This window comes from Eleutherodactylus coqui, chromosome 1 (assembly GCF_035609145.1).
Source record: "Eleutherodactylus coqui strain aEleCoq1 chromosome 1, aEleCoq1.hap1, whole genome shotgun sequence".
Taxonomy (NCBI): domain Eukaryota; kingdom Metazoa; phylum Chordata; class Amphibia; order Anura; family Eleutherodactylidae; genus Eleutherodactylus; species Eleutherodactylus coqui.
Genome location: NC_089837.1, coordinates 39,388,835 through 39,411,449, shown reverse-complemented (window position 1 = coordinate 39,411,449; position 22,615 = coordinate 39,388,835). Strand labels below are relative to the sequence as shown.

General features: G+C 45.4%; 2 protein-coding genes across 2 annotated transcripts in view; both read left to right on the top strand.

Annotated features, from left to right (window-relative positions):
* Positions 1-19,588, top strand: part of LOC136608787 (zinc finger protein 271-like) — a 50,017-nt gene extending 30,429 nt beyond the window's left edge. Inside the window, exon 3 of the mRNA XM_066589129.1 lies at positions 16,929-19,588. Within this exon, the coding sequence (XP_066445226.1) occupies positions 16,929-17,502 (574 nt within the window). The 3' untranslated portion in view covers positions 17,503-19,588. The remainder of the gene's footprint in view (positions 1-16,928) is intronic.
* LOC136612439 (zinc finger protein 721-like) overlaps positions 1-22,615 on the top strand; it is a 564,334-nt gene that overhangs the window by 315,473 nt on the left and 226,246 nt on the right. The gene's annotated exons all lie outside the window — the stretch shown is intronic.

The window sequence follows — 22,615 nt, the reverse complement described above, 5'->3', positions numbered from 1 at the left end:
TTGAACTCTTCCCCTTCTGTCACATCACTGTCGCCACAGCTCCTGCAGCCACTATTTATCCTCCTCACCGCTGAGCTCCGCCCCTTATATACTGATCACATGATGGTGACATCATCACAGGTCCTTTAGCCATCACTGACTCCGCCTCTCATGTACTGATCACATGGTGGTGACATCAATCCAGGTCCTATCGCAGTGTAGCAGGTCCTGGTCCCTGCTGTTGTCTCTGTTATCAGCCAGAGGATATATATATACACTGATATCAGCTACATTCACACCTGACAGTTGCTACATTATATCTCAATATCAGACCTCCGCGTGTGACTCCGGCTGGCAGGTAAGAGACGGTGGAGTGGTTGTTGCATTTTTCTTGCATTTTTTGGTAGAATTCCTGTAATTGTAGTAAAACAGTGAAAAGTGTTGTGGCAATCTGCGACACATTACTGCGGCTTATTACTAGAGCTGCCTGGTGGGTGTTACCCTCCCAGTATAGGGGTGCGTTACCGCCGCTCCTGTCCTGTATACTGGGTGTAGGGCCGGAGTCACGCGGGCGTAAACGGATTTACGCGCGCATTTGCTCAATGGAAGTTGTGTATTTGCGCACACATGTGCGTCTTACTGTACTGTTTGTGTGCGCAAAAAACGCACAAGACACTCATGTTCGCAAGTCCAGTTGTTCGCAAGTCCGAACAAATGGTAGTATGGAGCGGGATCGCGGGTGGATCCCGCTCCATACAACGTCGGGTGCCGGCTGTTTCTTACAGCGGGCACCCGGCGGCAGCAGTTCCGACAAGCCACGCCGCTTGTCGGAACTGTTAACACTTTAACCCTTTGCAATCCAATTTTAGATTCAGTGTTTCCTAGGGGGCTTTCTCTTTCTGCCGTAATACAATGGCGCTATCTGCTGGCCAAAGCCAGTACTGTGGAATGTGACATGCTGGAGAGGCCCCCGACAACGGAGCGGCCAGTAATCTACAGTAAGAATACCCTGCTGGACGTCTTCCGACATTGGAGTTGTACAGCCTTCAATCAGAATGTCTTTAGACGTCAGACAGTGGATTGGAAAGGGTTAAATACCGCTCTGACAGCGGTATTTAAAGTGTTAACAGTTCTGACGAGTGGCGCAGCTCGTCATAACTGCTGCCGCCGGGTGCCCGCTGTAAGAACAGCCAGCACCCGACGTTCAGGGGGCCCGTACAGCGTCCCACGATAAGATCGCGGGACGCTGTGCGGTTGCAAGGCAGCCGGGGACCTCCTGAAAGGCCCCAGGGCTGCCTATGCAGAGTGCCCATCAAGCGCACGGCTTGATAGGCACTCTGCATAGACAGCCCTAGGGCCTTTCAGAAGGTCCCTGGCTGCCTAGCCACCACACAGCGTCCTGCGATCTGACCGGACAGGCTTCTATCAGGCTTGATAGAAGCCTGCCCGGTCCCTGCACAGTATGATGTAATGCCATAGCATTACATCATACTGTGCAGGACAGATTGTTCGCATCTTGCGAAGTTCGTAAATCGAATGTTCGCAAGTAGGGGACTATCTGTACATACAGTTCTAGGCCGGTGCAGAATAAATGCTGCAGATAAGAAGGCTTTCAGAAATAGAAGGGATAATAGCTTATTTTTGTTAATTAACACAATACAAAGTGACTGAACACAACAGAAATGTAACCCCATCAGTATTCGGTGTGACGCCCTTCACCTTCACTGCAGCATTGGTTCTTTTAGGTACACTTGCACACAGTTTTTGAAGGAAATCGTCAGGGAGGTTGTTCCAGACATCCTGGAGAACTAAGCATCTGTGGACCTCTTAGGCTGGGTTCACACAGGGCGGTTGTGCCGCGTTTTGCCGCGGCAGATCCGCCTGCGGCCGCTAATCTCGGGGTTAGCCAGCCATGTGGACGAGATTTCTCAGAAACCTCGTCCACACGGGACGGCTAATCCACTGCGGTAAATCCGGCTGAAACCGTGGCTGCAGCCGCGGTTTCAAAAGAAGCAGCATGTCTGTTTACTTTTTTTTGTTTGTTTATTTACGTCGTGGCCGCGCTCTCCTCTATGGGAGCGCCGGCCGCAACGGAAAATCATGCGGCCGAGCCACTTCAAAGCCGCCGAGGCTTAAACCGCGGCGGTTCTCCCGGCGGAAATCTTGCGGTTTTTGCTGCGGCCAAACCGCGAGATTTCCGACGGGAATCCGCCCTGTGTGAACTCAGCCTTATTGTTATGTCAGGGCAGCAATCGGCTCTGCGTCCCACCCGGATGCAACTAAAAATTCATAACAAGGTGGTAAATGTTTGTGGCGTCAGAGGGACACTGCTGGTCCCTGTCGGTGGAGGAAGCGGTAGTATTAAAGGGGTTTTCCAGGGAAATACAATTGATGACATCATTTGGATAGGTCATCTATAGTTGATCGGCCGGGGTCCATTGCTCGAGACCCTGACCGTCCAGCTGAGCGGGCGTATGCTGTCAACTCTGCAATACCACAGAGGTCAGAGTCGAAGCCTCCGCGCCGGACTCCCAAGTAGTGGCCGGCGTCAGAGGGACACTGCTGGTCCCTGTCGCTGGAGGAAGCGGTAGTATTAAAGGGGTTTTCCAGGGAAATACAATTGATGACATCATTTGGATAGGTCATCTATAGTTGATCGGCCGGGGTCCATTGCTCGAGACCCTGACCGTCCAGCTGAGCGGGCGTATGCTGTCAACTCTGCAATACCACAGAGTTCAGAGTCGAAGCCTTCGCGCCGGACTCCCAAGTAGTGGCCGGCGCTTGTAACTGAAGGCACGGCTCTCATTGAAATCAAAGATATGGACGCGAGAAAAAAATCGTAGCAATATCGCATTGGTGGTCTGTGCAATATTGCTGTGTTTTCTCACAGCGATATCGCGATTTTGTGTCGCGTGACTTTGTAGCGCTCTTTTTCCGGGATTTTTGTTTGAAAGATCAGCCTTCCCCCGAAAATGTGCCCTATCTGCATAAAAACCCCACATACATCACCTAAAAAGTGCTGTCAGGTTTGCGGCGTCTTCTACTCGGTCCCCGGCAGTTGGTCAGAGATTGGAAAATCCCCGCCTCCAGGAAACGCTGCTTCTGATTGGCTGAGCGTGTTTTCATGCGATGCAACACAAAGGAAGGCTCCATAGGGAAACATGGGCTACAAAACATCGCTCGTGTGGAAGAACCCGTAAGAAAGCATGGGCTCTACATGCATTGTCACATTGTGGCATACTCACGCGAGAAAATCGCCCGCGTGGAAGTGGTCTAACTCCCTCCTGTCTAACAGGGGAAGAAAGCAAATAACCTACAACAAAACCTCTCTATATTACCCCGGTCTGGGTCATTACACTACTAACTGGAGACCTTCTCTCTGCCAGCTTACAAAATACCTACTTCTGCAGCCGTAGTCCTACACTGTAGTGGCTCACACAGACCATCTTTCTGTGTTCCCGGGGTAGAGCAACTACTGGTCTGCTAACTACTGCTTAAACATTCACCCACTGGCTTGGCTAATTAATCAGCCTACAAGTGAACTATTTTTGTTACCTCACATAGGAGATGAATCTGAGAGGAATATACCTCCCTTTCTGTCACTACAGATATATATATATGATCTGCATAGCACCATTTCCCCTGTCCTACGCACGCACGCAATATAGAGCCTCGTGTGGCGCAGAGAGTTAAGGCTACAAAATTGCGGTATTGCCGCGAGAAGACGAAGCGATATCGCATGGACCAGCGATGTGATATCGCTGCGATTTTCTTGTGGCAATGCCGTGTCGCCCTTGTGAGGGAGGCCTTATACTCATTAGATGCCAGTGTCTGTATTGGTCATTGCATCTACTGAAAGTGGTTCAATCCTCAGGACTAGAGTTTCTTCTGATCACGGTTGTTGCAGTGGGATGTTGCATGGACTGCCAGAACCCCCCGTCGGTGAGAGAGTAGATGAATGACGGGATAGAGAGGAAACCTGGGAACAACAATGCTGGCGGTTCTACTGGTTCAAACTTTGGTAAATATGACAATGTTGCTGGCAGATGTTCAAATTTCTGATGCTAACTACTGGAGCGTCAAGAAGAGGAAGTAAGAGACTAAGAACTATGATAATTGTAGCAACCACAAGTGGAACTGAATGGGTTAGAGTTACCAGGATGCCACAGATAGAAAGAATCCTAAGTGGAGGTAGCAGCAGAAGGTGGAATGTGGTAAGAGAAAGTGATCACCTTGATGTCAAAGCATTAAATGTTTTGTGGATTGCCTCCAATGACCAAAACTCTTTGTAAGACAAGAGTGCTGAGTCTGATTATATATTATAGATCCACATGATGTGCCTTAAATGTCTCATGGATGTTGGCTCTGACTTTTGGACCCATACATGTGTGAGCAATATGCTTGGTGAGGTGCCTCCACATCCAGGTGGACAATGAAGAGGTGGCTGCGCATGTGCACTGTTCTCTACATTCACTTCTATGGAAGTTATGAAAACCCCTGAGCAGCTACCCTGACATTTATAACACATCCTGTGAAATGCCATAGATATCCATGCTTGGAATACCGCTTTAATCGTTGCGGTGAAGGCTCTGAGATCCTGCTTCTCTCAATACTCAACAATTGAGGCTCTGTAGATCACACATGATGATGTCTGCTGTATGATTTAAATCCTCTCCTTTTTCAGAGAGGTGCCAGCAGTAATAGAACCCTCCAGTTGATCCAGTTCTCTCATATTCATATCTAAAATGGTTCATCTCATGAATGACCCACCAAGGATGGACAAAGACCGGAATGAAGTTACCAAAACAATATTAAACTTTGCCTTAGAGATCATCTACCTGCTGACCGGAGAGGTAAACGTTTTTTATATTTCTGTCGTCTTTATTATGTTATTTTACAAATCAAACTAAGGGAAGGGAAAATCCATTCTAGGAAGTAATAGGGACAATCAAGTGTCCTGTATAACGGCTTCCAGACCTTCCAAGTGAGGGAGAACTACAGAACTGGACAGCAGAGAATGTGAAGATCGGCCACCAATATGGTCAGTTCTGTATGGTGGGAACCAATGAGCTAATAGTAATGTAGGAGCAATGAGAATGCGAAGTAGGCTCCTTGTAATGAGGAGGGAAGGGCAGCCAGGAACCAACACAATCACATGGCCGGAGTTCAGCCTGGAGACTACTCTTACTACTACTTTGATATCTACATAAAAACATAGAGGATTGACAGCATGATGAGCATATGGTCCAGCTAGTCTGCCCTTAAATTACTTGATTTTTATGTTTCTCTTAGGATACATATATGAGGGGTATCCAAAAGAACCTAGGATCTTCTTCTGGTGGTCAGGGCATTACTATTACGGGCTTTTATTGCTAGGTGAATGTCTGTGGAACCCTTCTGAGGTGGTAGGCCAGCAGACGTTGTTGGGGAACGTTGCATTCGGCTCCAATAATTTATCTTTCAAGAAGTTGTTCAGTTTTTTGCCTATTTTGTGATGGCTGATTCATACGAACAACGTGCAGCAGAGAAATGTTGTTTCTCTTTGTGAAAAAAGCAACAAATACAGTTGTTATACCATGTTTCCCCAAGAATAAGACCCTGTCATATTAATTTTTGATGCATAAGAAGCACAAAGTGTTATTTTCAGGGATGTATTATTGTACTTACCTAGCAGGCGCCATCCGAGTCCCTGCCGCTACTCTCCTGAGCTCTGGCAGGCTTACTGCAGTCCTCGGCCACCCACAGAAGACGGCTTTCTGGCTATGGGATTCATAAATCCCGCCTCCAGGAAGCAATGGCTCTGATTAGTTCTCGAGTGCTGCTTAGCCAATCAATGCAGCACTGGATGAACCAATGCAATGGTTGTGATCGGTTCATCCAGCGCTGCATTGATTGGCTGATCAGCGCTTGAGAACCAATCGCAGCCTTCGAGTTGTGAAGGCGGGATTTATGAATTGGCTGAGCCGCGGCATTTTTTGGCCAATTCATAAATCCTGTCTCCACAACACGATGGCTGTGATTGGCTCTCGAGCGCTGTTCAGCCAATCGATACAGCACTGGATGTACCAATCACAGCTAGGACTAAGCCTGCTAGGTAATGTATTGCTTTCTTAATGTAATGCAGCTAGGGCTTTTTTTCGGGATAGGGCTTATATTTCAAGCCTCCCCCGAAAATCCTAAAAAATTAGGATAGGGCTTATTTTTGCGGTAGATCTTATTTTTGAGTAAACCGGGTACTACAAAGAGCCTATAAGGAAACTGCCATAAGTAAAATACAACGGTTCTCCCATTTCAAACGAGGTGATATGTCACAATGCACGGAGAAAACGTCCCAACTTGTGGCAAACAGATTACTCATTCTTCTATCATGACAATGCATCTGCCCACAAGGAGCTGAGCTTTTAAGCAATTTTTGATGAAAAACAGCATGACACCCTTGCATCACCCTCCATATTCACTCAATCTCGCTCCGCAAATGATTTTTATTTCCTCAAGTTCAGAGTGGAACAAAAAATGTCACAAGTACTAAAAGTAAGCAATGGAAAAAACACTCGGACGAATGCAGACTGCTTTGAAGGAGACTGAGGTATCAAAATGTGCAAATAAATTATTTTTAATAAATAAATTCCTGTTTCTTTTTGGCATGCCCTCGTATGTTTATCCCACACAGATTTTCAGTCACCCACTGTTGATTTTCCAACTATATTTGCTGGATGTTTTTTCCAAGCATCTACTTCTTTTTCAGTAAAATACTTTCTAACATTTCTTCTCATCTTCCCACAACTAATTTCACATTTTGTCCCCTTGCTCTTGTGTTAGTTTCATAGAATCATGCCATGGTAGAGTTGGAAGGGACCTCCAGGGTCATCAGCTCCAGCCCCCTACTCAGTGCAGGATTTACTAAATAATGCCAGGCGATGTCTGTCCATCCTCTGATTGAAAATTTCCATTAAAGGAGAGCTCACCACCTCTAGTGGTAACCTGTTCCACTCATTGATCACCCTCACTGTCTACTATCTAATTTGTGTCTCCTCCCTTTCAGTTTTTATCCCATTGCTTCTAGTCTTTCCTTGTGCAGATGAGAATAGTGCTGATCCCTCTGCACTGTGACAGCCCTTCAGATATTTGTAGACTGCTATTAAGTCTCCTCTCAGCCTTCTCTTCTGCAAGCTAAACATTCCCAGATCCTTTAACCGTTCCTCAGAGGACATGATTTGCAGACCGCTCACCATCTTGGTAACTCTTCTCTGAACTTTGTTTATGCTCTAGTTTGTCTATGTCTTTTTTTAAAGTTGGGTGGCCAGAACTGGACACAGTATTTCAGATGAGTTCTGACCAAAGAAGAGCAGAGGGGAATAATTTACCTCACGTGATCTAGACTCTTTGCTTCTCTTCATACATACCAGAACTGTGTTTGCCTTTTTTGCTGCTGCATCACACTGTTGACTCATGTTCAGTCTGTAATCTATTAGTATATCCACATCTTTTTCACATCTGCTGCTTCTACTCCCAATTCCTCCCATTCTATATGTGCTTTTTATCATTTTTTTCTTGCCCAGATGTAGGACTTTGTATTTCTCCCTATTAAACACCATTATGTTAGTCACCACCCTCAGTTCAAGGTTGTCTATTCTCTAGTGTTCATTCTGTCTCCTGGCTTCACGCCATTTGTTAATTTGATGAGTTTCCCCTCACTTCCCTCATCTAGATCATTTTATAAAAATGTTGAACAAAACTAGGACCAGGAAGCTTCCTACATACCTCTATGAGGCTGTCTTCAGCTACAGGCAATGTAGCAAACCAACCAAGGAAACATAACATAATGTTTGCTGTAGCCCCTTTCAGTCTAGCGATCAGTGGGGGTCTCAGCAATGGAACCATCACTGATCAATACTTTTGACATGTTTCAATGACATTTCAAAGGTTTACTGAAAGATCAGGTACTCTTTAAGACCATCCACCATTTTTATAGTCCTCTTTGGTCCTATTCAATTGTATCAATGTCTTTCTGCAGGTGGGGTTTCCGGAACTGAACACAGAATTCCAAATGTGGTCTCACTAGAGCTCTATAAGGCAGGATCACAATCTTTCACTTTCTACTGAAGGAGGAATACTGGGTTCAGTTCCCTACGTTTCTCTCTCTCTATACCCAGGATTATACGATGGTGAAGAAGACATTGAGTGGTGGTACGGTTCCCAAAAGACATCTCCATGAGTCAGGAGGATGGAACAGGAACCAGAACCCTATCACAGAGGCTCATCCTCACTTACCGATACATGAGCGGAAGATCCTAGAACTCACCAACAAGATCACTGAGCTGCTGACTGGAGAGGTGACACTATTGGGATTGCTTGGAAATATACAGTAACACTGGGGGTTTCTGGGTAATGATGGTATCATTGTGTGTGTCAGGTTCCTATAAGGTGTCAGGATGTCGCTGTCTATTTCTCCATGGAGGAATGGGAGTATTTAGAAGAACACAAGGATCTGCACAAGGACGCCATGATGGAGAACCACCAGCCTCTTACATCACAAGGTAAGAAGAAAGACCTCTGTGAGAGGAGGAGCATGGATGGCCTTAAGTCTCCTCACACACCTTCTAGGTGCTCTCTTTAAGAAGAAACAATACTCTTACTAACCGACATCTATAGGCCTCTCACTAGCCAAGCTGGAAACCTACTAATGAGGAGCAATTCCCCCGAAACAGCTGTCTGTGTTTGGTAATTTGGCTTTGGCTTACAATTCCCAGTGATTTTACAAGACTTGTTCAAGAAGTCTAAAGGTCCATTTACATGAGACGACTGTCGGGCAAACGATGCCTGACACTCGTCCCTGCGTGTCCGCACTCCTGTGCAGCCACACAGGAGCTAGTAGTGCTGGCTCGTTCACGGAGCGGCCAGCAGGGTGTGGGGCAGTGCAGGAGATTTCTTTCCTCTCGCTCCCCCACCCCTCTCCATTGACATAACACAGCAAGCGTTCACCACTGAATCACCCATCGTTTATGCAGCATAAACGATGGACGATGAGCTCAGGATGTGGTTCCCTTCGGATAACAGTGATCATATTAATTTAAAAAGTATTTTAAAAAAGTTAGTTTCATCATCTACCCTTACGGATCATACACGCAGAACTTACCCCGGCTTTGGCGCATGCGCCCGTCAGCATATTGGCGGATGCATGCACAAAAGTCAAGTATTGCGCGGGAAATTTAAAATCTCTGTGCTGCTGGCTACCAAAGGTAGCCGAGAGCCTGGAGATGTCATGGGGGGGCCGCAGTATGTGGTTACTTGTCACGTGATCACCGTTAGCCAATGGATAATGGCGATCATGCAAAAGTTGTAAAAAAAAGTTGACGTTTCGTCGCCCTCACCGATGCGATCAGTGAACAGAGATGAAACTTCTTACCGGAGGCCTCCGCATTTAAACCCTGACACAATCATACTCCACGGACCTTCCCCCCGCTCTTGCGCATGCGCCTGCCAGTGAAATGCCAGACGCATGCGCTAGAGCTGGGGAGCCCAGGAAATTTTAAATTTCCTTGCTCCTAGCTACCAACGGTCGCCGAGAGTCTGGAGCAGTAACCAGGGGCCTCATTGAGTGGTCCCCAATCATGTAATAAAAAGGCAGCAATCTATCTTAGGCCGGTCTCACAGGACTGGATAGGAATTCTGCTCACTGGGTTGGAATTACATAATCGACTCACACAAAACAGAATGCAGCATGTTCTGTTTTACCGCTGATATCAGCAACATAGAGCCCCTTGTGCTGTATGGTTGCGGATATACTCGCAGCCCATATGCAACTACATTGTGTATGGGCTGCGGGTACCCGCGTCATTGCTAAGCGGCGGCACAAGAAATAAAAACAGAGAAGGTGTACTGCGCATGACCACCTGTGTGAGTACGCAGTTATGCACAGTACATTACGCGGACGTACGCAGCGCCACAGCCGTGCTCACAGCTGGGATTCACTGCGGGCCTCCGCAAGCAGATTCCACATCTGGCCATCTGAGCTCGGCGTTATTTAGATCGCTACCTATAATATGTAATTTACAAGAAGCCCTGAGAACGTTTGCCTTTCTGCAGTTCCAGGAGCAGCTTGTTGAGCGCCTTTTTTTTTTTTGTTCGATAATTTTATTAACATTTTTGAATAATAAACAACAGCATTGCATTGAATACAATCAGTCTGGGGAAAATTTACTTTTTAAGTAAAACCCATTGCTGGCGTTCAGTCTTATAACTGGCTTTACCCATATTTCCCGCTGAGGTTATCCAAAATCTAAGCACAATTAAATACAAAAAAACATGACAAAACAAGACAAGAAACAAAACAAAGGGGAAGGGGGAAGGGGGAGGGGGGGGGGAAGAAGGGAGAGGGGAGATAGGAGCGAAAAGGAAATAGGAAATACGACCTTGCTCACGTCTCACTAAATTCGGTAAGGCTCCAGTCGACCAGATTCAAGCCACGCTTTGAAGGGATCCGAAGCTCTCATGGCTATCCAGGGAAGCCATAGCTCATAGGCGCCAATCCGTTCCTGGTCATCCCCAGACCCTTCTTCTTTGTACCTCATGAGCATATCCAATTTCTCTGTCCATATGATCCTTGATGGAGGGGAAGTAGAATGCCACAAACCAGGAACAGACCTCCTTGCCGCCAATATAACAGGGCCTTAATTTTGGCAATAGACCCTGGCAGCATTAGGAGGAGGGCCGTCTCAGCTGTTGTGGACACTGCCGACCTGGTCATAGCATTATACAACAATTCCACGCTGCTCCACAGATTTCTGACAGCAAGATATTCCCACCAGATATGTAACATCGTTCCAGGACTGCCCTGGCATCTCCAACACACCGGGGAGACCAGGGCATACATTTGGTGTAGCCTCGTCGGTGTCCCCTACCAGCGAGATAGCATTTTGAAATTCTGCTCCTGTAGTCTTCCAAATTTAGTGCTCTTTTGACTAAGAATGAAGGCCCGCTGCCACTCCATTCTGGAGCAATTCCTCTCCAACTCCTGCTCCCGCCAACCCAAGTAACTAGGGAGTGAGTCCCCCGTCTCACCGGGAAGCAACATTTTGTATATTACCGAAATCCCATGCTCGACGGGGACGACATCATACATAGGCCCTCAAATGGCATCAACTGTTGTCCCCTGAATCCACCGGGCGTCAGGGACTCCACAAAGCCCCGCACTTAGAGATAGCTAAACCATGCTCCCGGGGGGGCTCTAGAGTCTGTGTAGAACTTTCTCTAAGGGCCTCATCCCCTCCTGTGACACCACATCTCAGACCCGTGGAATCGGAGAACTAGGAAGGGACAAGACCGTATTATTGTTCCACGTGACCAGGAACTGTGGGTTAGCGACCAACGGAGTGAGGGGACCTGGGAGGGACACCAAACCTAACCTTGGCGCAAATATCCCCCAGATTTTAAGGACTCCCAGCGGAAATGGTGAGAGCGACTGAAGACCTCCCAACAGCCGCCTCGGGATCCAGGGTGCTCCTGCGCCATTCTATAGTCCGGCTCGTGCTCTATTTCGACCCACAACTTAGATGGCCTGCCCTGCATCAAAGTGAGGACAAAATTTGCGAGGCATGCTTTGTAATAAAGCGGGAAGTCTGGAAGCCCCCCTCCTCCTTATTCCTTGTGAGCAATCTGAAGCTGAGCCTAGAGCCGCCCCCGAGCATATGCTCGGACAAGTATGCAGTTACTCGAGATGACCGATGCTCGCTCGAGTAACTGACTTATCCGAGTATGCTCGCTCATCTCTACTCGGGACCCTTTTGTTTATTACCTCATTGTCATGCAGAGACTTCAATAAATTCCCAGTTCCTTAATGCGTTCTTTTTTTAATCTGGCCCCATGGAATATCAGGTTGCTCCTCAGGACACACTTCAAGGCCTCCCTTTAATAGAGGTCCGTGTATCATCGTTTTGGTGATCTTGTATAAAATTAGCTATAGTTGTTTTAATGTCCTGTACGCACTGAGAATCATTTAGTAGATTGTCATTTAGTCTCCATACTCTCGATCGTGAATTCCCCTGGAAACCAGCTAATTCTACATAGACTGGGGTGTGGTCTGACCATAAAAAAGGCCTGAATGAACTAGAAGGCTGAGAATCTAAAAGCGCATGAGATACCCATACATAGTCTAGTCTTCCATAGCTGTTATGTGCTAGCGAGTGGAATGTGAAGTCCCTGACGCCCGGATGCAGCAAACGCCACAGATCTACCAGGTACATGTCCCCTAGCTCCCTTAACAGGGAACGAGTTGCTGCCCTTGAAACTGAGGACCTACCCGAAGATGAATCCTGTGTCAGTTCCATTGTCATGTTGAAATCACCTCCCAAAATAATGACGGAACCATCTGCAAACTTCGCCAGTTCCCTCAAGGTGGCAAGTCCAAAGGAAGTCTGACCCTGGTTCGGAAAATAGACATTAGCACATGTGACCACCCTGCCCGCCACTTTAATTTTAATGAACAAATACCTGCCCTCTGGGTCACTCAAAAAGAGGGTTTATCTGTAGGGAACTGTGAAACGCAATGGACACTCCACCAGACTTTCTAGATGGGTCTGGGCTGTGAAACCAAGTGGGAAACAATTTTGTGGAGCATAGAGGGATCTCGCACGCCTTAAAATGCATCTCCTGAAAGAGAAGTACCTTCATCCCCTTTTTTGCATATGATAAAGTATTTGGCCTCTTTTGGAAGGAATGTTCAACCCCTTGGCATTGTAAGAGCAAACTGTCAGGCTAGCCATATCTGTAAGTATCTGGAGCAATGCAAGGGAAGCTTGAGCATAGGTCATATTCAAAAGTAAAAAAGGGACTAGGAACACAGAGGGAACAAGGGAGGTAAAGGAGGGAAAACAAACCCATTCTTTAAAGTAACCCTACTACCAGCTATCGATGCAGCTATGAGCTGCCTACCCTAGGTGGGGGAGACTGGAGACAAGAGTCTGCCCCAGCCCTCATCACGGACCTCATATTTACACAGCAAAAGAGAGGGGAAAAAAAAGAAAGAAAGGAGGGGGGGGGGGGGAGGCGAGGAGAAAGTAAGAGAGAGGAAAAAAGAGGGGGGGGGAAGAAAGGAAGGAAGAGTGATAAGAGAATAAAAGAAAAAAGGAAGATAAAAATTTTTTTGCAAAACTGAAGACGATAAACATGTTCGCTGCAGGACCCAGAGCAACATCACAGAAAGAAAGGAGAGAAAGCAGAAGAGCAGAGAAGTGGAGAAATCTGCTCCCCAAAGGGAGAATAAATTGGATGGGCGAAAACATCCCGAACTGTCCAGTATCAAGTTATCAATTTATCCGCTGCAGCACAGGGGATAATAAGCTCAGGAGATCAGCCATTATCTTGCACCCTCGGGAGTTTGTTCTTTGCTCCTCAGCCACTGTCACCGGCCATCTGCCAGTCCATTTGGGGTAAGGGTACCGGCATCCCCCCAACTCTGGGCCATTCTGAAATCGCGATTTGGGGTAGCTCCAAATTCCCTAGTAGATTGCTGAGATTTCTGAAGATTGCTGTTTTCCTTCCTTTTCTGGCTTGCAATTGCAGAGGAAATCCCCATCTAAAGGGAATGTCTCTTTCTCTCAAGGCGTTTAAGAGGGGCCTAAGGGCTCGTCGAAGCTGGAGCATATGCTTGGATAGGTCTGGAAATACGGACACCAGACTCCCCCAGAATTGCAACTCTGGCTTCCCATGTCTTTTGCAGGATCATTTCCTTTTCTCTATAAAAGTGAACCTGGCATAGCACATCTCTGGGTTTTGCGGGGTCTGTAGGCTTTGGGCAAGTGCACGGTGGACTCTATCTAATTCAAGAGCCGCATCTGGGGATGTGTCTAGAAGATGGTTAAAGAACTCTGTGACCCAGCCCACAAGTTGACTGTTGCCCACCTCCTCGGAGAGACCTCTTATACGGAGATTGTTGCACCTATGGCGATTCTCAATGTCGTCGATATGGTTGGTCAATTCTGCAATTTGGAGAGCTTGCGCTTCCAGGATTTGTACATGTTCTTCCATGGTGCTCTGAAACTTGTCCTGGGTCTCTTCAATCTCCACCACCCTCTGCCCCACATGCCTTATATCCCTCTGGAGAATGGCGATGTCTTGTTTATGCGCTGCATCAAATTTCATCTCTAGTTTCATGGGTATAGCTTTTAAATGGGCTTCTAGTCCCAGTCCTCCTCGGTTCCCTGAGTGCCTCCGGCCTTCTGGGGGTTAGATTGTGATGTGGGCCCAGATCTCTGGGTGTCGATTGCCCCCTCTTGAAATGGCGACTGCCCTCCTGATTTTCCCTTTTTGCGGGATGCTTCTCCCACCTGGGCTGCAGGCCCCACGGAGGGTACTGGTCAGCATGGGCCCCAAGGGGGCCTTTGTGGGAGGGGAGGGTACTGGGTCAGGGCTCCCCCTGATCACTCTCTGGGTCAGGGCTCCGATTTGTCTTCTTTTCCCTGCTTGCCCTCATGGTGGGGCATTGTGGGCCAGATTGCTGGCCTGTACAGTCCTGGCCGGGGGTCTCCCTTATAGCTTCCCCGGGACTCCAAGGGGGATTGTATAGGGGTGCAGCGTTTTGGTGGAGTACAGAGCATCCCTTTCATGGGGGTCAGAGCTGCCCCTTCTTCCTACATACTGTCCCCTTCCCTCCTTGTCCTCATGGTGGGGCGTTGTGGGCCAGATTGCTGGCCTGTACAATCCTGGCCAGGGGACTCTGGCCGCCATTAGCATTAGCCAGGGATGGTACCTTTCTGGGACCAGAGTCCCTGGAGTCTCCCTCCGCTGCTGCCGATCCATCATCTCCCCTGCTGCTTGTGCTGAACTCGCGGCTGCTCCCTCTTCTACACTCTGAGCCGTGGTCTCCTTCTCTGCTGCGGCTGCCTGGGCGCCATGGGGTTGTGCCATCTTTGCTTTCCCGCTCAGTGCCGGCGGTCCCTCTGGGGAGCGGAGGAAGTGCTCCAATCCTGGTGCGGTGGGTCTCTGCTGCTGCCTCGGGGTGACAGGCACCTTTCTCCTCCCCATAATTGTCCACATTCGGGTCCGCGGCGGCGGAATCATCCCTGCTTTTGGCGGATCAGGCAAGAGCTCAAGGAATGGGTGTCCTACTCCATCAGTGGTAAGCCACGCCCCCTTGAACGCCTTTTGTTTGAGACCACCGCACCTCAATAAGCTTACGAAGCCTCACAGAGTGACACTTTTTACACCCCATCCCCGCTGCTGGGGTCAAGAAATACCCCTCAAAAAAGCATGAGAGGAGGAGGGATACCTGGTTTTATTGCCCAATGTGCCCATCCCAACCAGCCTCCATAATTACCTCTCTCTTCAGAAATACCACACAGCTTACATTATTATTTTTAGCTAAGATTTGGGGGATGCCAAAAAGGGGGGTGGGTTGTTCTTAGGGAGTCAATTTTTTTTTCTGCACAAGTGGACAATGGGGCCTGGAATTTATTCAGTTGTGCCCTGAAATCCAATGGGTGTTCCCTCCATTATACGCCTAGTCATGTGTCCAGTAAGTAGATTAGGGCCACAACGGATATGTTTATGAACACGGGACAAACAGGGGTATCCATTTGGGGGTGAAAGTCTTCATCCCTATGTGTGCTGTAAAAAAAACAAACTGTTTTTAAATTGACACCATTGCCAAAAAAATGAAAATCGTAATTATTTCCTTCTCCTTGGCTTAGATTCATTAAAAAACTGCAGGTTCAAAATACACTGTACACCCCTAGATGAATTCGTTAAGGGGTCTAGTTTTGAAAATGGGGTCATTTGTGGGGGCTCTCCATCGTTTCCCCACTCGAGGGCTCTACAAGCGTGCAATGGGGCCTAAAACACCTGCAAGCTAAATTTCTGTTCTGAAAGCCACCGGCTGCTCCTTTCATTTTGGGCCCCATTGTGCATCCAGACATAAGATTAGGGGCACAATGGGTATGTTTCTGAACACAGTACAAACAGGGTTATCCTTTTGGGGTGCAAGTCTTCATTCATGTGTGCTGTACAAAAAAGCCTATTTTTAAAATGACACAATTGCCAAAAAAATGAAAATCATTTTTTTCCCCTTCTGCTTTGCTTATTTTCTTAAAAAACTTTGTTGCCAAAATATGCAGTACACCCCTAAATGAATTTGTTAAGGTGTCTAGTTTTCAAAATGGGGTCATCCATCTAAGCAGTTCCCCTATTTACTCCCACTACTGTCTCTCTGTCTCTCTCCTCCCCTCCGAGTGGTTTGCAATGGGAGTGGGTGGGTCCGGGGCTGAGCTAAGCTCCCTGCCTACCCTTTGTCCATAGCCAGCAATGGGAGTGGGCGGGACGAAGCGGGGCTTAGCTCCACCCCCTCCCATTGCAAACGCTGGACTGAAGGAAAGAGGCAGAGAGCCGGTGAGGGAAGGGGGAAAGTCCTTAGATGGAAGCGTATATCGGCCGGGCGTGAAAACCTGACCAATATACGCTCGTGTAAATAAGCCCTAATAGATTTCTTAGAAATCTGTTTACTTTTGTAGTTTGAAAAAAAATCACATTCGATTTTTAATCCTAATAGAAAACCCCAATGAGAAGTCTGATGGAAGCTTCATGTCATCGCTAACGTGCAAAGTAGAAGAAGAAGATAACATATATTGTTCTTCAGGAGAAAACCTCATTACTTTCCATGTACATCCAGAACTTTACCATACAGATCTATCATATGATCTCAGTAAGAACTCAGGTGGAAACTTCATTTCATCGCTAAATTATAAAGTAGAAGATGAAGATATTATGCAGCACTTTTCAGGAGAAAACCTCATTAACTTTAATGTATATCCAAAACTTGAGAGTACAGAGCTTTCATGTTATCCCCCTAATCATGAGGAACCTTCTTCAGACCAACATCTAAATTTTGCCACAAGTGTTGGTCACACAGAGGGTAAAATGTTTCATTGTGGTGAATGTGGAAAACAATTTACAAAAAGCTCAATTCTTTCTAAACACAAAAGAATTCATACAGGGGAGAAGCCATACACCTGTTCAGAATGTGGGAAAAGTTTCCCAGAAAAATCAAATCTTGTTACACATGAGAGAATTCACACAGGACAGAAGCCACATTCATGTTCAGGATGTGGGAAATGTTTTGCATACAAGTCAAGTCTTGATAGACATGAGAGAATTCACACAGGGGAGATGCCATTTTCCTGTTCAGAATGTGGAAAATGTTTTAAAGTTAAATCAAGTCTAGTTCGCCATGAGAGAATTCACACAGGTGAAAAACCATTTTCGTGTTCAGAATGTGGGAAGTGTTTTGCCGATAAATCACATCTTGTTACACATGAGCGAATTCACACTGGAGAGAAGCCGTTTTCATGTTCAGAATGTGGGAAATGTTTTGCTGATAAATCAAATCTTATTTTACATGAGAGAATTCACACAGGAGAAAGGCCGTATTCATGTTCAGAATGTGGGAAATGTTTTACTACTAATGCCAAACGTAGGGATCATCAGAGACGTCACAAAGGGGAGAAACAGTTTTACAAGGAAATCAAGTTTTGAAAGCTCATTTGAGAATTCTTAGAGACAAAACCAATACACTTGTTTGGAATGTAGGAAATGCTGAAAACAGATTTACTGCACTTTATTCTTATATACAGTTCTGTGTAAAGGATTTAGGCAAGTGTGGAAAAAGCTGCAAAGTAAGAATGCTTTAAATAATAGTGTTAATAGGTTTTTGGTCAATTAACAAAATGCAATGTGACTGAACAAAAGCAAAATCTAAATCACATCAATATTTGGTGTAATCACCATATGCCTTCAAAACAGCATCAATTTTTCTAGGTACTGATGGAACTCGACAGGCAGGTTCTTCCAGACATCTTGGAGAACTAAGCACAGATCTGTGGATGTAGGCTTGCTCAAACCCTTCATGGAATTATTCTAACTGACATTATGGAGCCGGGAAGGAATGTTTTAATTACCCAAAAGGGGTAAATTGGCTTCTACCTCATTGTTTTTTTTTTTTGCTTTCCTCTGGATCGACATGGGTGGTGGAAACAGGCTGAACTGGATGGACATTTGTCTTTTTTCAGCCTAGCATACTATGTTACTATGTAACTGCAGACAGACTGAAACATGATGAGTTCAGGGCTCTGTGGGGCCATATCCTCACATCCAGGACCCTCCTATTTCTATTTACCGTGAAGACAGTTCTTAATTACATTGGATTAATATTTAGGGTCATTGTCTTGCTTCAGAATACATTTGGAGTCAATCACACACCTATTTTTGAAAACAAAGTCTAACTTTTTCATGAAATTTTGGATTTTATATGGAAAAGGGTTATATTACTCCTATCATATCCCTCTCGAGTGATTCTGCAGGTGAACCGTTATTATTGTTGATGGTCTTTGTACAACATGCATTCAAGTTCTTGGGTCTCTTAATTTTTTTTTTCTGAAAGACTATTTAACCCAGAAAGTTGAAAGTATTGTCACTTCTCAACATAATCTCCCTCTTTACCTTCAAATTTTTCACAACGTTGGCTCCATGATTGCATGGCCATTGTGAACGCTTCTTTAGGGGTTTGTTTTGTCCACTGGAATATTGCTGATGCAAGAGCACCACGACTAGGAAATGTGTGCCAACGACGAATGTCCGTTATCCACATTTCATCCATTGTGAAAATTGATGGAATGAAGGCACCATTCATGTACTTATCACGTGTCAAGATCGCTTGACACACTGCCATGTGCGCAAACTTGCAATTGTCAGTCAACATTTGCACTCACTTGGAGAAAGCTTTCCACATTTTCTGATCTACATGCAGGATTGTGTACTCAGATCCTGCAAAAATGCTGACTTTGCGGTCAATTGATGGTCCTCCATAACCACTTGCGCAATCATGCTTTCAAACCAGTTGGTGTGTGTCCAAGGTTCCTTTGGTTCATTCCCATACAAGGTTTGTCTTTCTTCGAAGTGTCAAGCCAGGAATGCACATTTTTCACATCCATGACACTTTCAACATGTGTCTCACTCAACGTCTGATTAATGTTGATGGGTGCCACTCCACACGTGAGGAAAATGGGTGATTATACGCTGTTATTAGAACATGAATGTTGCCATTTTAAGTATTGAAAACACTTCTAAGTCAAACCGTTGTCCACTGGGTTTCTATCTGCTCCTTTTCCCGAGAAGAAAATTAGGAGACCTTAGAACTTGAATGTACCTTGTAACCCTGAGTTTTTAATAGTATTTTTTATCTTTGCTTCCTGATACTTTTTGAGCATTATTTCTTGGATTTAATACATTTAGGTCTTTATTTAATTCAATTAATTTGGGTTTGCACAACTTCTTATAAGTATACATTTTCAAACACAAGTTTAGAACATCAGGTTATTCACATACATTAAACTAGTTTATTTTTGTATAGAATTATCCTCAACCTATGAAACACTCAATATTGCAATTAAAAATAACTAAAATGATTTGCTCACTACTTCCCAATGTTGGTCCACGTTTATCCCTGGAAGGAAACCACTGGTCCATAGCAAAGTCTCCAGACAAAACAGGCAAAATCCAGCATTTGAAATAAAAAAAAAATGTCTTTTTAGTCTTTATTTGTATTCCCTGAAAAATATATAATGTTACACGAACTAGCCCTCATGCCAATGTGTTTCGACCTAAAAGTTCCTGCTCCCAACTATAACAGATGGCGCATGTTCATAGTTAAAACCAAAACAAACCTATTACAGTTGTTTAGACTACACAATTCTTAAAATGTTGAAAAGTTTGGGATGGAACATGTTAGTCGTATTCAGGTAAATGATGGAGAGTGCCAAAAGTGGTAGATAAAATCCAAGAGAAAACTTGGACTAGAGCATACCAATTGTGCTTATTAAATTAACCCACGCATGTTCCAACTATTCTCGTATTGACTATTCAACTCTCTTAAAGCCAATAAATAAGGACTATTCAACTCTCTTAAAGCCAAAATGTCTATAAGAACACAATAAATTGACTTGGCTTTTCTCTATGCCTCTGGCCTTTTCGGCTATCCTGACTTTGTTGCAGGTGACAATATATTACCCAAAATTTTGTCCTCACATAGCCACACAAGCTTCCATCTTCATCTAGTGCCAGTGCCCCACAGGTCCTCTCAGTGATTGTGACACTGGACATATCTGCTCCACAGTCTATGACACAGGTTCTCCTGGTATGGCAGTTCCCCAGATGTCCATAGTCTGTTGCCTGTGCACATGGCAAAACTCAGAAAGGAAGGAAAACTTTGGTCTATTGTAGCATGGATTTGGCTGGAATAGTTTTTGGGTGCTAGGATGTGTTTGCAGAGCCTCTGATGTACCAGTACAGTCAAAACTTCAGAGAAGTGACCCCATTTTGGAAACTAAATCCCTTAAAACATTATTCAAGCCATGTAGAATCCATGGGTAGTGGACATATATCATCTTGGAGCAAAAGTTATGCAGCATGTGCCAATGGAGAAATTATGTTGACCCCATTTTGAAAATACATTTAGGTCTGCAGTGCCTTTTTGTATCCACAGGTAGAGGACACGTAATGTTAGTGGAGAATTCAAAATGGAAAATTCTGGAGAAAACCTTGACAGGGATGAAACTGTTCTATTGTTTTTAATTTAATTATCCATGTCAACCTGACTGTCTAAGTAAAAAAGGGTATAAGATACATTATGTTGACAAAAGAACTGGGCCCCCCACCAATCTTGTGCTGTCAGAAGGGGATATGCCAATCTGTTGTGTGAGCATTAAGTATAAAGGAAAGAATCACACAGACCTATCCCAGTACAGAAACCATCAGAATTTCACAAGTTCTAGAGTTGACAGACTTGCAATGGGGTCTGGTGGTGGGTTGTCACCTGAGCAACCAATCAGTACAGGACATTGCAGCGCATTTGGACTTTCCAAAGTTGGCAATATTATTCAGAAATGGAAACCATCTGGTGTGTGCAGTGCAGCCACGTTCACGGGGACCTCGTAAACTGATAGACTGTGGACAATGAAGCCTTGTATGCCCTGTGACGGCATCACAAAAATTGTCTGCCAAAACACTCGTCCAGGAGGTCTCACGGGCCATTGAAACATTCATTAGCACCAGAACCATCTGTAGGGAACTGCATGTGAAGGGTTACCATGGATGAGCAGCTGAACATGAGCCCAATATCACAGCAGTGAATGCAGAGAGGCACCTGCGACGATTCTTCGGCTGTAAATGAGTGGAAGCAAGTTTTATGGACAGATGAATTTTGGTAAACCATCTTCTGATTGGATGGGTATGATGGTTGCCTGGACAGCGGTTTCTATGGGACCGCATCACCCCAACAGTCAAGTATGGAGGAGGTTCTGTTATGCTGTGGGGGTATTTCTGCTGGAAAGTACTAGAGCCATTGGTTATAGTGAAGACCACCCTCACTGCCAATGGGTACAGAGACATCCCAGACAATGTGGCATTACCTACCTTGTATTTTGGTACAGAATGGAGGCAAATCCCTCCACTTATCTATCAGAATTTGGTGGAAACCTGTCTAGGAGGGTTACTGGAGTCTTTGGGGCCAAAATGTAATTAAAATTTATCACCTCCTGTTTTTGTCCCAGTACGCCAACATAGTGTGTATGTAGTCTCTGTGTGATATAAACACTTACTGTTTGACATCTGTCCTGTAAGAACCTCAAGACCTTGTACCCTGTCTCGCTGTGCCTCATCTTTGAATAAATGCTGTTTGCTTAAAAGGACTTGTTCTTTGGATCGCTGATTTCCAACAAAAGTGACCTTTTCTCACCAGACTTGGAGGCAAGAAAGACACTGGGAGAAATTCTACTGAATGATAACGTTGCTACAGGTGCTAGTACAACTGCTGTTCTATTCTGGACCCGGGCAGTATAAGAATCTTCTAAGGAATTTGGGGGCTCATGATGTAATTTCAACAGACACCCTGACCGGACCCTTGGATGGAACCAATAGTGAGTCTAAGTTGTACTGTGATAGGGGTACTACTCCTGTCTGAGTAGAGATACTATTGTGACTCCAGTTCTGAACCTGAGTGGATGGGGTCAAACAGATCTAAAAAAAATCTGTGACATCCCATAAACCTGCTTTTATATTGGAAGCCCAAGTGACAGGTTTATGGGATTTATCAGATGCCATTGTGCTAAAATGGTTGTCTGTCACTACAGTGGGTATATTACTTTTATAAAGTTTGGGGCACGGTAGGCTCAAAACTATATAAAAGAAATAACTTGGTAAACTCCTTTAATTGATTTGTACCAAAAACTAAAGTTATCGCTTTCCACAAAATAGGCAATAACTTTATGATTGATATGAGTCCTACCACCGGAAACCCTACCGATCCCGAGAATAGGGGTCCCGACAGTTCTTGCATGAGTGGAGTGGAGGACACACATGCATGCTGCCTCTTCATTCATTGCAATGACAGTGCCAAGTGCTTAGTAATGTGAGGCGCAGTCATTGAAATTAAGCAGCACACATACATGTCTTTCGCTCCATTTATGCAGGGACTGTCTCCCTGTTCTTAGGTTCAGTCAGGGTCCCAGTGGTCAGACTACTAGGGATTATAGGAATAATCCTGTGGATAGCAGATAACTTTAGATTTTGGTACAACCTCTTTAAAGGCCCATTC